The sequence below is a fragment of the Drosophila nasuta genome, chromosome 2R (assembly GCF_023558535.2).
Source record: "Drosophila nasuta strain 15112-1781.00 chromosome 2R, ASM2355853v1, whole genome shotgun sequence".
NCBI lineage: Eukaryota > Metazoa > Arthropoda > Insecta > Diptera > Drosophilidae > Drosophila > Drosophila nasuta.
The window spans coordinates 27,006,490-27,023,814 of NC_083456.1; the positions used below are offsets into that span (position 1 = coordinate 27,006,490).

General features: G+C 40.0%; 1 protein-coding gene across 1 annotated transcript; it reads right to left on the reverse strand.

Moving 5' to 3' along the window:
- Nucleotides 1-3,101: 3,101 nt before the first annotated feature.
- On the reverse strand, nt 3,102-4,271 carry LOC132785099 (uncharacterized). The gene is given in 3 exon segments (XM_060791088.1): nt 3,102-3,427; nt 3,429-3,851; nt 3,853-4,271. Coding segments are annotated over 3 exon segments (1,047 nt in total). The 5' UTR covers nt 4,174-4,271; the 3' UTR covers nt 3,102-3,124.
- Nucleotides 4,272-17,325: the final 13,054 nt, after the last annotated feature.

A 17,325-nucleotide genomic window follows, 5' to 3' on the forward strand; every position in this document is an offset into this window, starting at 1 on the left:
CTGTCAGCATCAGCTGTTGCCCTTTCTACAACAACAACCAAAAAAAACGGGCTAAAAATGCCAAATTGACTGGGAAGCTGGTTCATATTGAAGGCGTTTGCGGTTGGCAAGCCGGACGTTTATTGAACATTTTTACTTGCGGTCGTTTGGCATCGGAAGATGAAGGTTCGACTTTGTTGGCTGGTTAGCTGGCTGGCACTTTTATTAATTTCGCAGCTTGCAACTCGTCTCGCACAATTTCACGGAGAGTTTAAATGCAAATACAGCTTACAGCTAGCAAAATGGGATTTGCGAGTGGCCCAAAATGTGCTGCGTTAAATTCAAATTGGATAAGAAGTCGTGTCAGACTACAGGCCACACAACTCGCTGATATTGCTGCATGTGGTTTGGTTAGGCCAACAAATAGAAGCACTGAGTATAAGAATAGAAGCAGCATCAGTGTTCAGGCTCAAGGATATCCGCAAGGATATCGCACTCGCATCAGCATCACATGACTGGCAACCGAGGCCGCCGTTTCGTGTTCGTCCAAATGAAAGCGGCGACAAAACTTTAAAGTGGATTACGTTTGCCACAGCCACACAGTTGCCCCTCCCCCTCCCCACCGCTTCCCTTCTCAAGCGAGATAGAGAGAGAGAGAGTCCTGTTATCTGGCAGCGTTTTGCAACATAAATCCGTGAGTTTTTGCGCGCAAATTTATGGCGCTGGCGACACTCTGCTCAAAACTTTGCATTGTTGTATTTATGACCGCGACATGACCTGCTCCTTCAGTGTGGGCTGAAAGTGTTGTACGTTGTACGTTGTACGCGTGTACGTGCAACGCTGCCTCAAGCCGCAAGTCTTAAAACTGCCGCTCGGAAATTGGATTTTCGTTTGGCGACCTAACGCGAATATCAAAATCTGTTCGCCTGTCAATTCTATTTTTTAAACAGAATTTATGCTGCTGCTGCTTCTACTCTAATGAGGCAGCGAGAACAGCGCATTGGCAAGCACTCAAATTGAAGTTAATTATGTGGAACAGCTTGCAAAAATATATATCAATTCATCGGGCTAAGAAAACGAAATCAATTCAACCGGATGCATAGCATCGACTGACCATTGACCAATCTCATTTTTCTTCACCCCTGACTTCGCCAGGATGTCAATTGTGATTGTGAGAATGCGACGGGCAGCGCTCGCGTTTTGCTTATGGCTGCAAAATCCAATTTGGCAGAAATTTTTTGCTGTCGTTGTTTGCGTAACGTCTCAGGGCAAATGGCAGCCATAATTATTGTTATGTTAATGGGCAAGGAGGCCGAGTTCGATCAACCGACTGGCCGAATGAAGCAGTCGAACTTACATTCGGGGTGACTTTTGGTCATTGATTTTTACGTTATGTGTTTGCGCAGCGACTTTGCATAAGAATGGAACCAAAAGTGACATACATAAATATATCCACAAACAAACAAACACAAACTTACTTCAATTTGTGTAGGCTCATCACTAAAGCACATCTTGGCTGAGTACAGTTTTGTGTTTAAGTTTGAGCTAAACGCCTGCAAGTATGCTACAAAAATGTTTATTCGCTTTGCCATTAACAGCAGCCTAAGTGGGCGTGGCAATCGCACTCCTTTTTTACAATTCGCCACAGTTTTGGTGTCGACGCCTGCCGCCTCCTTCTTTTGCCCACTTCTAAGCTAACCGGCGATAGGTGTGACACATCGTGTGATTGATGAAATGTGACAGCAGAGAAGGAATGAAAGGCCTGCGGAGCAGCAACTAATTTCCACATTTTTCACATTTACGAAGACAAATTGAGGTGCGAACTTGGGTCGAGGCAATAAAATTGCCGAATATCAAAACAACAAAATCTTTGCAACAGTCGGCCATAAAAAAAGCGCACAGCGAAAAAAGGGTTTGAGTTCAAAGAGGGAGAAGTGTTTTTTGTTTTGTTTTGTTTGTTGGGATACATTTGACACAGACGCTTCAAGAGCTGAGCTGAGAGTGTCAGGCATGCGAATGCCAATTGTTTTTCGATTTTGGGCGCTTAAAAATGCGAAAATCCGTGAGCGGCAGGCGGAAGGACGAACGGATGGACGGCGCAGGACTTGGGCCCACTACTATAAAACTCAATATCTACAACAATAAATTTGAAGCGGCAGCAACACACACACGACTTCAACGACTTTGACTGCACAGCTGGGGAAACGTGGCGAATTGATGCCGTTGTCGTTGCTGCTGCTGCTGCTTCTGCTTTTAGTTTAGTTTTCCATTTCATTTCGTTTTATGTGAGGCTCGCCAAAAGTTGTCAACGACAATTCGCTAGCCATAAACGTGGCAAAACTCTGCCTGTGCCTTTTCAATAAAACTCAACACCAGCCGCAGACAAAGTCTCAAACTCAAACTCACTCTCTCTTCCTTTCTCCCTCCTTCTTCCTTCTCCCAAACACAACAAACTGCCATCATTTCTATTAGCATAATGTTGCCGTACACGCTTCGTCTGATCTGATTTCAGGACGCGCTACCATTCGATTTGTTACAATTTTATTTATTGTTTTTTATTTCGTATCTCTGTATTTTTTTTCCTTTTTGCCCAGGACAAAGTTAAGCATTGGCTGCGCCTCGTAAAAACGAAATTACATTTTAAATAGTTCTTGTTTTATTTCTGCACACACATATTTTTTCGTTTTTACTGCTAATTTATGTGCATGTGCAAATTGAAAAGTTGACCACCAAAATGACCGACCTCAAACTTCAAAAACCCAAGACAAATAAATAGCAATGCTTTTTAATTAAAATACTTTCAATGTCGTGTCAATAAAGAACTCAAGCTACGTATACGCAATATATTCAGCTGGTCAGTGTCGAGCGCAGTCAATGCCAAGTCAGCAGGCGACCTTGAAACACGACGTGTGCGAAACAAATGAGCTGGGAACCCATTATTATTTTGACGCCTCGATTTGTAACATTTCCCCAATTACCCAAAGAAGAAATTAATGCAAAATGTGGTTCAAGTGCAAACAAAAGGGAAAGACACAAATTGCAGAAAGCAAAAAAGAAAAAGAATCAAAAATAGAACAGAACAAATCCAACATCTGTTTCGTATAAAAAACTGAATATCGAAATTGAAATCAAAATCCAAAAAAATTTATTCAAAGCAGCCAGACAAGCACTTATCAATGCTGCCCTTGCCCCTCACGGGCATCGGCTGCCGGCTCCACAAATTTATGAGCCCACGTATCGAAGAGGAGTCATTGGGATCCACTGTTCCGATGCTGATTTGATATAGCAACGCATTCAATATGAACGGCAATTGTTCATTGCACTTCTGCATGCGCCAACAGTGAAAAACCTTCGAGTGCAAGTTGTGAGTATCGCCGTAAGTGCGACGATATCGCTTGATGAATACCTCACGGAAATTTGCATACGGCGAAGGTTGCAATTCATTTTTTGGTCAGTGCTTCCCAATAGTAGCGAAACTTCTGCATTGGCTGCAGACATTCCCAAACTTTCAGTTCCGGTGGCAAAGCTTTTTCTTTCGCAGAGTCCGAGTTGATAAAACGTGTGTGAATTCTCTTGGCGGAGGTCTCTAGAAACTTAAGACTTTTCTTACTAAGTTGTTCGCCTGGGCAGAGAGCTGCAAAGGCATCGGTTAGTAGTTTATTGAGCTGCGCCCACTTCAATTGTTCCTTCCATTTGCGTGTCTCCAGCTCATTATCCACGTCACATTCGATTTTTGGTTTGCACTCTCTGCGAGGCGATTTGCAGGCTGCCTTCCGAGGTTTCTTCTGAGCGGTTTTGCACTTTGGTTGCCTGGTTCGATTCTTTTGGCTTCTCATTTCGCATTTCATCTGACAGTCATCCTCTTTATCCTGGTCACACTCTTCCATGTGGGCCTTTTTCTGCTTCACCTGGGACTTTTTCTCCTTTACCTGACAATTTTTTTTCCTCTCTTTCTTCTTCTTCGCTCTGCGCCATCAAGAGTTCCACCAAGTTCTCATTTAGATCTGAGAAGCGTATGAGACGTGGTTCCCCAAGTTCCTCAGCATCGTAGGTGATGAGACGAGGTGGATAATTATGTCCGCTAGTTGTTGTCTCATTCTTCTTTTCAACGCTTTGTGGTTCATCATCGTCATGGAACAAATAGTTTACCAAGTCACAGAGATCGATACATAAAAATTTACATATTTTATCCATTGCAATAATTTTACTTAGTTTAATAAAATGTACAATATTAAAACTATACTTTAACCTCTCCAATAAAAATATGTTCAATTGTTTATTGCGTGCGGTAGACTACAAATTCCCTGTCTCTGTAAAGGGGGCGCCTACTCAGCATCAGCAGCATCTCATGCCACATCATAATTTAGTGTTCATGAAAATATATGGTCCTACATTATAAATGCGAAAAATAGTCGTTGCCGTTGCCGTTGCTGTTACCAATAAAAATATAACTTCGCGGAGGGGATTTAGGGGTATCAGAATGACAGCTATATTAAAAATGCTGCTGTTTGTGCAAAAAAATAAAAGAAAACCGAAGCAGCAAAGCCAAAAGGGAACATTTGTTTGGATTTGCACATATTTCGGTTATATACACATCTATTTTTTTTGCCTTTTGATATTTTTTTCCCAAATGTATTTATGTTTTCGTTTGCTGCTTATTATCTGGCCAAGGTTCTCAGTCCCCAGTCACTGTGGCCTGTGCCGTGGCATGTTCATATTCATATTCATGTTCATATTCATTCTTCCGATTAAGCAGTTTTCATGGTCATCATTAAATATTTTCATATAGTCGACGAGCTGGCTCAGCGAGGCAATCACTTCTGGATGGAGGCAAATAAAATAAGTGGCCTAAATAAAAATTATTTGCCATATTTTCTTTTTTGTGCGCTGCGATGTTTACGAGTCGATGGCAAACACAGCCATTTGCCATTGAATCGCGGCAATTATTAAAATTAATATCATTTATTACATCATGAAAATATCTAAACGTAGCATACGATAAAGCTACGTATCCCCAATACAAAAATTGCTTATACTATGTTTGCCACAAACTGTCGCAGCAATTAACAAGTGATGACCAATTTCTGAATATACGTGCTTTGCTCTCTTTTTCCTATCTTATTTTCTCATTACATGTCGTTCGACTGCTTTCATTGCGTATACGCAATTTCAAGTTAATAACGTTTCATTATAATCCACGTTTGATTTGCCATCGTTTTGTATCTCACAATGTCCAATTTATCTGTGAATATGAATTTTAGCAATGCCAAAGAAATGAACAACAAATACCACCTATAAATATATATTTAAATCGCTTGCCTGCGAAATCTCATGAGTAAGAAGAATGAAGTGCACTTAAATCTCATAATATGTGGAAACGTTTTTCAATACCAACCAAATATTGATTAAAAATGGATGGATGATGGATGAGATATAATATTTAATAAACATATTCTCAATACAAATTTTAAAAATATAAATTTGTATGTTTAAGCATAATACATTATTAGTATATTAACATTTCGCCATTTTGGCAACATTTCATATTCTGCTTTAAACGACGAATATTTGAAATTTGTTTAAAATATTAAATTAAAGTTTAATTATTTTCAAAAAGTATACTGTAATGTAGAATTTTAATAAAGCTGATTTAAAAATGCGTACAAGTTAATGAAAATTATATTTATATATTTTTATGAGCACACTTCAATTTAATGCAATGATTATTTCTGAAATAATATTAAAAAATAGTAGAATGTATTATAATGATTTAAATAGTTCTTAAAACATATACTTAAATATATTTGCAATTGGTCATCGACATAAAATAAGTTAGCCAGCGTAAATTGCTCCCATGTTTCTAGCTCATTCATTCATCACTTTCATCCACGTATTTGCCACGCAGACGTGCAGTTAATTCCCTTAGTTATTTTAAGCTGTCTCCTTAGCCCCATCCTCTGCACACACACATGTGCTGCCATATGATGAAGTAGATAATGTCTAGCAAAAATCAACGCCTTTCCCCTGATGCTCTCAAAAATCGCATTCCCCAGCCCCGAAGCTTCTTCTATTGGCACAACGCCTTGTGGCGCTTAGGTGAGCGGCGGCAAAAAATGCCGTGTAGCCGGGCTAATGGCAAATGCGTCGGCCACAAGCTCCCAGAACAATAAAATTCCCATTTAGACGCGAATGAAAGCAGCCAACAGCAGCAGTCAGCAGCAGCTCCCCAGACTCTTCTCCCGCCTTTTGATCAGCCACTCCCAGTAAAGTGTAGCAGCAGCAGTTTTCTGTGTGTTTTGTGTTTACGTGAAAACAATTTTTATGGCATGTCAAAAACCTATTTTAATGCTTTTAATGAAAGCGAATTTTATTGCATTACTTTTCGATTTTACGGCCATGCCGCCAGGGGGCAAGGCGGAGGGTGACAGAGCGCGGCGAGGCGCCACCGGGCGTTAGCAATGTGTGTGTGTGCGTAAAAATGCACTCAACTCAAAATGTTGACAAGATCGTAAAAACTTTTGCACGGGAATGGAATTTGTTGGCACACACGCCAACGACTTGAAAACAGGTGACAAAGCAAAAAGCGAAAGAAAAACAAAAAAAAAACAAACAATGCATTCGGAGTTTTTCATATAAGAAAAGCCACTTAAAGTGCCAAATGTGGTTTGCCACTTGCCTGAGTCTCAGTTACTTCTTCGACTGCTGCTGCTGCTGCTGACAAAAACAACATTTCCGCTGGCATTTTGCATAAATTCAGTTGGCATTTCTGTTGAAACGAGATGCGGCTCCCAAATGTATGCTAGATTTTTGAATTTTTGGGTCTGCTTTCTGCTTTTGTGGGCAAGGGGCTTTCGGCTACCTTTGCCAAATTCATTTGACCAGAAACTTAAGTTATATTTTGGAATTGCGCCAACGGGACAACGGCAACGACAACGAGGAGACACGAGACATGTTTAGTGCCACGGCAGCGACAAAAGCTTTCAGCCATAAAGAGAGCGAGCCAGCGCACAGTTCGAGGACAACGCGTTGTCCCCAACTCCATCTCCATCTCCAACTCCGACTCTCTTCGATGTCGTCGCACACGTCGCTTGTCGGAGCACTCAATGTCAGCAAAATGCACATGCAGTTCGACTGGTTTTTAGGGTAAAGGATTCACAGGGACAGGGGACAACTCGAAACAATGCCGCCACAGGCAACACACATGCATGAGTTCGAGTCTCAGTTTCAGTCTGAGTCTGAGTCTCAGTTTCAAAGCGATTCCTGTAGCTGACAGCGACTGACATTACTTTGGACGCACTTTTGCCGATCCCTTGTCCATGCATTAAATATTGCATATGCACTAAATGGATTTTGGATCCAAAGTCGAAGAAATCGTAGCACCAACTGAGCGTATTGACAGGGTCAGTCATGCATTGTTGGCCGGCCAAAAACTGTCGACATGTCACGACACAAAACTACAAAAGGCAGCACATGGGCCAAATTTCTCGGCTTGTCTTTAAACTTAACTTTAATCGCAACTCATCTTAGGTAGAAACTTCGTTTCACATTCAAATTTTGCAATCCGCTCGGGGTTAGTTTACAATTAGGGGTTGACAATCGAACCAATCTATATGAAGAAAGCGAGTCACAAAGGTCTATGGCTTCTTTCACTGTGACGAATACTTGGACTGACAATAAAGTGTCATTAGGATATATTGGATGCCATTCGCATCGTAAAAACCAATGGTAAATGGCAAATGGCAAGCGCAGCCCGCAAGTGCCAAAGTTACAACAAATTCGTTTCATAAGCACATTAAATGACAACAACAAAATGCAAATTAGCTAACGATGCGCCTTCAACACACAAAAAAACAAAATAGCATAACAAAAAAGGTGGAGCTGTAGCTTGAACAAAAAAAGCCAACAAAAAATATTCGCAAGTACATAATTTTCAATGGTGATGCATAAAAAGTGCTAAAGTTGGAAAGTAACAAGTGCTGATAGACTTTCTAGGTACCCTATTTATGAAAAGTAAAAATGTATCTGTAGCATTATATTTTTTATATAATAGTATATTTGGAAATCTGTGAATGAATTATTAAATTAATGGCAGATTATTAAGGATAAATGTAGATTTTTAAATATAAATATTATAACACATTCTAAGAAACTTTTATTATCACAAGATAAATAATTAATAAAAACACAATAAAACATGAGAAAGTTACAAAAATTAATACCAAATTTCTACTATATATAAAAATCTTCTTTAACTTTACCTATTACCTATTATAATTTACATCAAATAATAGTGAAGATTGTAATATAAATATACTTTCCATATATCACGCATACGCAGTGTATGATATGTGTACACATCATTTCTTAATCTATTCAAAACTATCTTAATATCATATCAAACTAAGTAAGTTTTTTTTAGACAACTATTAGTAGGAAAACAAATCCCTCATTTGCATCATATCACAGAGGGTATTAACCGTGTCAGTTAGTAGACGAATCTTCTGAGACGTGGGGTTGTTTGACAATTGTGCGGGGTCGACAGAGAGAGAGAGATAGATAGAGAGAGTGAGAGCCTGGCTCAAGAGAAGTGCTTGACGTAAAGGCCTGACATTGTTCTCGTTGGCATATAATTACAGTTATTTGTGTAGCTAATTAATTGCTAATCAATCATAGACCAAGACGCCGAAAAAGGACGCTGTCGCCTCGTTCCAGTTTAGCGTTTGCTTTTGTTGTTGAAATGTCGCAATGTCTCAATGTCTCAGACTGCTGTTGATGCTGATGCTCCTGATGCTGCTGCTGCTGTTGATGCCAGTGCCAGTGGCACTTCTAAGGCGTCGTGCCTTTGTCCATAAACAAAAAACCCAGCGAAAACAAAAGCTTAGCAAAGATTGATCACAACGTTGTTGTTGGACGCCCAGCGGCATGAAGGCGGCACCTGTTCGCTTACTCACGGTTATTAGCCAGGACACGCTAAGGGCGTTCAGCATGCAAATGGTCGAGACAAGTCCTTAACGGCATTTTTTGCACCTTGCAATGATTGGCTGTGTGTGTCGAGTGTTTGAGTAAGCCGTTTGTCGACTGTCGTCGACGCCACTTGAATGACGTCTCTGTCGCCTGTCAGTCAACGCCAGTCTTTTTGGGCAGGCTGACGTCAGCCTAGCCTAACAGTCGTTTATCCTTTTGCCTCACATTTTATTTTACATAATTTCAACATTTAAGACGTGCCTGGGCATAGCCAAGAGGCTTTAGTTTTAGTTTATGCAGCCAGGCTGTAGTTTTTTTTTTCCTCTCTGCTGCTGTCTTCTCCTTTTTATTATTAAAAGGCATCGCATCCTTTACGCCCCAGTGAATTTTATGGCAGCTACACCCCAAAAGAACGAAAGAACTACAACTCCTTGGACCTTGTGTGATGATGACTACTGAACGGGGAGACGCCTCTCTGACAAGCTCAAGGAATCGCATTTTATACTCGAGTATCTCTCGTATGTACTTCGACGTTTTGTTAAAACTTGCACGTTTGCTGTTTGCCGTTTTGCCAGTGAAATTTACAGTTAACCCAAATTGTCGGCAATTTGGTCAACATGCTGTTTGGCCATGTTGCTTACTCTATGCCATTCGCAATTCAATTGTTTGGGGCGCTGGGGGGAAAGTGAGAGTTTAATACCAAACCAACAGTCTAAGTGATACTAAGAGTGTGCTCATAATGCTTTGATGGCTCAATATGAATTCAAAAATCCAAAAACTACAAATGCGCCTCGCTTGTGGGAGTTTTCCTCGGGCTAGGCTCATGACTGTCGATTTTCCCAGCGCCAGACAACGCTTTGCTGGCAATGTGCAAATCCAACTTACTAAATCGGCAAATCGACAAATCGGCGAATCGGTGAATCTGACACCGTGAACTATGAAGCAGACCTTCTCTTCCCTTCCCTCTCCACCCCCCTTTTAGAGTTCGTGAGGTCGCGTGACCATGTCACAACTTTCCCGCCAAAGGGGGTTGGGACTCTCTCTAGCCATTGTATTGAATGATTGGTAATTCGATACAGTTGTTCGATTGCTGTTCCCGCTTTGTTTTGGTTCATTTGCAGCGCATCGCAAAAATTGACAACTTCAACCAACCGACCAACCAACCCCCCCAAACATTCATTCCCTTTCCCATTCCCATTTCAATTGCAATTGCAATTCTCACTAATTTTCCTGCTTGTCGCGCCGTGCGAAACGTATAAATAATTTTATATTTTGCGTTCACATCAAAACTATTTATTGCTAATGGATTTATGGACCGTCGTTCGATTGTATATCAATATCTTTTCTATGTACACTTATCTTGCCTTGTAATCGCCACGTGTGCTGTCCCAGTTTCCGTATCTCCGCTGGGAGCACAAACAATTGTGCCATGCATTTTCCTATATGCGAAATCTATACTTATATATAGAGAATATATCTATTTCAGAGCTACTTGGTGGTCATCTTTTGACTTGGAAAGCGGTGGCTTCTTATTATTCTTTAATTTCGGCAAATTGTTTTCGTTTTATGAAATTTCTTTTCACTTGATACATATATATTCGTTTTGCTTTCTTGTTATTCCTATAGGAAAAAAAAGGTTTCCATTTCTCCTTTGCGTTTGCGTCTTTTAATAAATGTCCAAGGAGCAACTGAGCTTCGTATTTCGTCTGGACGACTCGCTCAAGAAATATGCACAAATTAATTTTGTTTTATTCCAAGCGAACAGCACAAATTTAAATCAGCCAAAAGAAGGAGAAAGAAATACGTCATGTCCGCAGTGGTTTGGGTTTTTCTGGGGAGTCTCAGTCTCCGTCTCCGTCTGGGTCTGAGTTTGAGTTGGTTGCAAAAACAAGAAAAGGGTTTCAATTGCGTTGCGTCTACGGCCAAAGACAGGAGCAGGACACAACTGCCAACTGTTGTCCTACGACGCTTTTCCTATGAAATTGCCCTCAACTCTTTGTGCACAAGAGGAAAGAGCTCAGTTTTCTCTACGCCTCTAGATTTTTTTTTTGTAGAGGAATGAGGAGACGTCGACTGGAACTGGAACTGTTATGAATGCAAATTAAAAGTATACAAATCTAATAAGTTCCATTTAAGTTGCTTTAATTTTGGTGCTTCTTCGTTTTTGGCTTTCCGTTTTTGCCATTTTTGCATTTCAAAATTGTTGCTAATTGTTGAGCTTTTAGCCAGAGCATTTTTAATGCAAAGTGCACAATTTGCTAGTCGTTCCCTCCTCCCTCCTACTCCCTCGTTCATCTCTTTTTAGACAAATGCATATTTATTAAAATTTTCTGAATACGAATTACATTTTCATTTCGTTGTGCAAAGCACTTGATGCACTTCTCGAGCAATCTTATTACACAAATTGCAAAAGATGCGAACGAAATATTTGTTAAATGTCCAAAGCTTGTTTAATTATTGTTTAAATGGTTAATAAAATTTGATTTAGGCTCTTATAAACTAAAATATATCATTAGTTCATGGTTACTATAAATATCTAACGAATTTCTTATTTATATTATTATTTATATTATTGATTTAATATCTACAAAACTAAATTCTAAATTCAAATTCCCAATACTCAAATTTATATTTATGAATATGAATATTGTTATTGTTTTTGTATAAAAAATGTACATATGTATTATTACAATATTTTTTGTATATTCTATAAATTAGATTATATTTAAATAACATGTAAGAAACCTACAGTCAATACAAAAGCATGTTATAAAATGACTATAAAAAATATGGAAATATAAAATTGTGTGTTGCTCTTCAATTGTATATTCTAAGTTTATAAGTTGTAATGGTTAAAAGTACAAATAAATATAAATAATTTAAGAGTAAACAAGTGTTTATAAGTATATATCTTTGGCTTCAGCTAGTTGAAACCTTTTCGAAGAGAATGGCTACTTTTGGCTAATGAGATGCATGCCAAAGTATGCAATGATTGACTAATAAAATGCTACGTGAGCTGATTTGAAAAACCCGACAATTTAACACGCCGCTAGGTAATTTCTTTTGGTTTTAGGGTTCTTTTTTTTTTTGGGTTGCTTTTTGTTTTTGCACCAAAGGTAATTTCCACGGCAGACGACTCAGTTGACTCTGCGAATCCCCTCTTCGACCAGCTCGTGACGCGTATGTGACGCACATACTTAAGCAACACTCGAATGTCCCGAGGGCAAGACGGAGAGTAAGAGACCGAGGCAGATGTCACCAAGGAACAAGTGTGTGTATATTTGTGGGCTGAATCATGTTGATGGCTGTTGATGATGCTGACAATGAAAGCGAATGTTCAAATGCGAAATAAACTTTCGAAAATCGTCGAGAAACGTTGAGGCAAGGTCTCTGCCATTTTGTTTTACTTTTGACCATATGTTGCCGCCGCAGGCTCGCCTAGGTGTAACTACATGTCCCATAAAGTAGTTGGGTAATAGACTGGCAGTCCACCTACCCGCCACCCTCCCCCTTCGATAACCTCAAGAAAAAGGGACACAACAGCTTGGACAACAGCACCTTTAAGGCGCTCATAACACCTCAGGGGCGATTTTGCTGAAATGTGCACAAATTTTCATGTGCGGACCCAAAAACCAAATCTACGTCAATGTCGTCACATTGTTCTCGCTCCTTGAGGGTGAAGAGTGGAAAGCTGTGTGTGTGGGTGTCCTTTATAGTTTTGTTCATTTCATAAATATACGTTTGTCCTTTTTACGGGTTTGGGTGACTCGGCAGCCTGCGGCTTTCATATATACAATATATAGTATATGCAATAACTTGAGATGGCCGGGCACACCTTTTAGCTGGCAGTCCTTAGTCCTGCCTGCCTCATGTCCTGGCCATAAGCAGATTCATAATTTGATCCTGGGGTAAATACATTTTATTATGATTTTTATGTATATGGCGAGCCTGCAGTTTATACGTTAGGCTAACCTTTCGGATGTCTCCTGCCAACCGCCTCCCGCCTCCTGCCTCCTGTCAACCTTGGCACAGGTTGTGCTTGTCCTTGTCCTGTTTCTTGTCCTTGCCCGTTGTTCTCAGCTGCTGTTGCCTTAAGTGCAGACTTATGAATTGGTCAGGCGGCGACATATGCGACCCATTCAGTTTTGTTTGTCTTTAATATTTTGCACATAAACATAACATATCTTTATTTATTTAGGTCGATAGAATGCTACCTCGACGAAAAACACAAAATTTATTAAAATATTGGCCAACTATGAACTCTTGTTCGTTGTCTGCTGCAAGTTTTGCTTTTAACACTTTCACTTCAACGCTAAATTAATTTAAATTTATAGTAGAGAGAAACAAATTAAGTAGGCGTTAAAATAGTTCATATTTCATTTTGAGCTTCTGGCGTTTTTATGTGGAAAAGTCCAATGGCGCAGATAAACAATTGGCAAGTGTTGACAGGCAACAACAAGAGTCTAGGCCAGCCTCAGTCCCCAGACCCGAGTCGACGTATGAGTTCATTTGTGGCATTGCAACGCAGAGAGAGAGAGAGAGAGAGAGCGAGTGCAACATTCGATTCCATGCGCTCGACAGTGCACAACAGAGACAATGTAGCACCTAGCAAGTAGCACTTGGACACGCCTCGACTGATATGCTATATAGTTTTGATTAATTTCGCGCAGACAGCGACAATAGGCCAAATGAGTCAGACTGCTGTTGCTGTTGCTGCATTAATTAATGCCAAAATAAAGTGCTAGCCAGCTGCTGGCAAAACGAAGCTAATTGGCAACAGAGAAACCACAAAACACCTACTCAAGTGTCTATATAGATTGAGTTCGATATGAGCTGCACATCACGTAGTCAAATACTTTTGCACTTTCGCTTTTATTTCACTCCAGGGAGCTTGTTAAGCAAACGTGAGACGTGCGCAGGCCTTGAGAGACTTCCTCAATCATCATGATGCTTCTGATGATGATGTGGCAACATGATGTGTGTGTGCATTTTAAATTTGAAGCTTCTCTCGTGTTGCGGTTAAGTCAATAAAATTTTCATATTTATTGACCATTAGACGCGAAATTCACGCAGTGATTTCGTCTTTACCTCGGCGTCAGCACAGCTGCGATTGCCACATTTGCCACGCCCATTTTATATACTAGTACGCAGCCCTTTTTATACTTTCGCCCAATCTTTCAGTCAGCCGTCAAGCGATTTGCCGCGCCTCGTCTGCTCGACAATGTGAACAATTCGCGTTGACATGTTGTCTGCATAATTGCAGTACACGAGCGACTGACGCCGGCTTGTCGCGCTGATGGACGTCTGTTTGCCACCTCTGCCTCGCCCCCCCTCCCCGTCTCTCCTCGTGTTGCATGCCCCATCGCCTAGGTGCGAAACTCCTCGAATCGCAACCTTTGTGAAACGAAATACCTAGGTGGCGTCAACCTACTTCGAGTTGCGAAAGTGCCTGGTGCCTTTTTTGTTGCCTGTCGAAAATAGACGCCAACTCGTCCCACAAAATTGTTCTTGTTTGCCACGCACAGGGTGTCTGCTGTCGTGTCGAAAACACTTGATGCCTTGCATTGACACCCTGTGCGCACAAAGGTGCAACCACTTAATGTGATGTTTGTTTCAATTTATTTTCTTCTTTTTTTGTTTTGTGTTTGGATGGGAGGCAAATCGCTCGCATTTAGGTACGAATTTGTGGCCAACAAAATTTTCGTCGGCATTTTTGGGGCCAGGCACAGCAGAAACCAAAAAAAAAAGGAACGAAAGAGTGAAAAGCGTCTGCGTCTGGTTGGCGTCTTGCCGCCAACGTCAGCAAACGTGGGGCAAAAACAAAAAAGCAAAAAAAAAACTGAAACTAAAATAAATGAAAAATCATTTCATTTCAATCCATTTCACTTAAAAATACGCCACACCGTTTCAATGCTCTCGAGGCGGGCAATAAATTAAATTTTTCTCAGCGCGCGCGCATTTAAAGCAGAAAAACTAATTTCGAATTGAACGCACATTTCCTGAGAATACGTGAAAATGCAGCCGCACGTTTAATCGAAGGCGATCTGCCTCCCCCAACCCCTTCCGCACAAATCCTCTGCCACTCTGCTTGCCTCACCCACTCGGCACAAATCAAGCGCGCCGTGTGCCACACTTTTCCGCCAAAATAACAAGAAGAAAATCCAAAATCTCAAATCTCAAAAACCGAAATCCAAAAAGCCAAATCCACAACACGCTACAACGCCAAAAGATGAAGCATTTTTCAGTTTATTTTCAAATTCAATTTCAATTATTTTTAATGGCCAACGCACGCACGTCTAGTCGTGTCTATAGAGCCTACAGCTCTCTCTTTCTCTCTCTTTCCCCCACTCTCCTGCTCTGTTTCTTTCTACCTCTTATTGTTGCTGCGAAACTCTTGGCTAATTAGTTGAAACTTTCGCAAAACTGACTGCGGCCTGCATCTAAAATTTCAAGCTCAACGCAAATGATGTGCGCCATTTCTTGGAGTAGAATGAATGTACTCACAAACAACATTCATACACTCATATATCCATATAGACCTTGTTTGTTTACAGTTCTTGTTTTCACTGCTGCTGCTGTTTCATCAAAGAGGCAAAATTTTTATATTGGCATTTTGCTTTGACATTTTTTCAAAGCAACATAAACGAGCTCTGAATGAAAGAATGCTAAGGAAAACACCTTTGTGTGTTCTGTTGCTTCCACCTATAAAACGTCCAGTCTGTGTGCGGCAACTTTACGAGCTGCCCCTCTTTCTCTTCATCGTAGTTGTGGCAAAAGCAGAAAGAGGCAAACGCAATTTTTATGCATCGGCGACTTCCACGAATTCCACGCCGGAAATTATGACCGCCGACGACCTCCAACAGGCGACGCAACGCAAAGCAACGCAACGCAACGCAAAGCGACGCGTTGCGGGATTGTGAGACAACAATGTTGCCAAACATTAAAATATGAAAATTCACTTAAAAACGTAAACAACAAGCGGCGAGTGTAGTGTACGTACTATATCGAAAAAGCGGCATGCCAAAGAGGTGTTGAGCGAAGCCAAACGGAGGCCAACGGCAAAACACTTTACGATCGATCGTTAAATAAATTGGCCAAAATGCATCTAAATGAGGCATGGTCAAAACAAAACATGACTGCAGCTATGCATCTCCAGCTACGCAACAGCAGCACAACCCACACAATTATGCTGCCACAGTCAGCCGTGTGGCAAATAACTTGGCCAATGGCTGCCAGAGGCGTGACTCAACTCTGATTCGTTGTCGCAAGTGACGCAGAGGTGTGATGTTTACCTGTCCGAAAACATGGCGAACAGGTGCAGCGAGCAGTTCTTTCTAATTCGAAATATATTACAAATGAATTTTGTTAAGTTGATTCTGAAATGAATATTTGGTTATATTTTGTGTGATGATAAAAATTAACAACAATTGTGGAACAGTTGGTTCACAATTCAAAATAATGGTACCAAATGAAATTAAAACAAAATTAATAACATTAAAAATTAAATAGATTTGTGTTATGCAAATAAAGTTAAATATTTTTGGAAGCTTAAATTAATCTAATTTATAGTTTAATATTTGTTGAAGTTTATTTCGTTTAATGAAATATAATTAGTCTATTTCTCTAGCAAAGTTGTTTGAAAATTGCGCAGACTTATGTAAGAAGACTTAGGAAGACTATGGACAACAACAAATTCAGAAATTTATCATCAAATCCAACGGAAATTATCTGTGTGGAAATTCTAAAGAATATGTTGTAATTACAGTTCCAGCGTGAAATTAAAAATGCCTGATGTTTGTTAATATTGAGTCAGCTGTGAATAATATTAATATACTGCTTATGTCACAGTTGATAAGAAACCTTTTTAAAAGCATACAGTTGCTAAGTAATTTGGCAATCTTTTAGCTTCTGAAATTTCCAAGAATACGTACATGTGTATTACTTATATTTAATTGAAAATTATTTTAATATTTAAAAACACTTCTTACTTACTTTAGAGATAATACATTGGGAATTCCGTAATGTTCTCATGCCCTTAACATTCTTGAAGTATTAAAATTCTTAGAAATATATAGCAAAATATGTTAGCTTGTTGTTTCTTTTAAATTCTGAGAATTGATTAGACTCCGGCAGAGCAATCCAATTGCGAACTGTGTTACTGGCACTTAAGAAACTTAATCTCAGTCACTAAATAGTTGAATATTAATGAACATAATTTTAACGGCGCACTTGAACGCTTTTATCACTTTGTTGATGAGGGGAGAGAGTGAAGAGCACACGGCACAAAGAGTCCTCAAGCTGTCTATGGTCATATCGCATCGTATTGGAGGAGGATTTTGGTAGTAAAAGCGAAAAAATCACTGCAGCAATTAAAGTGAATTT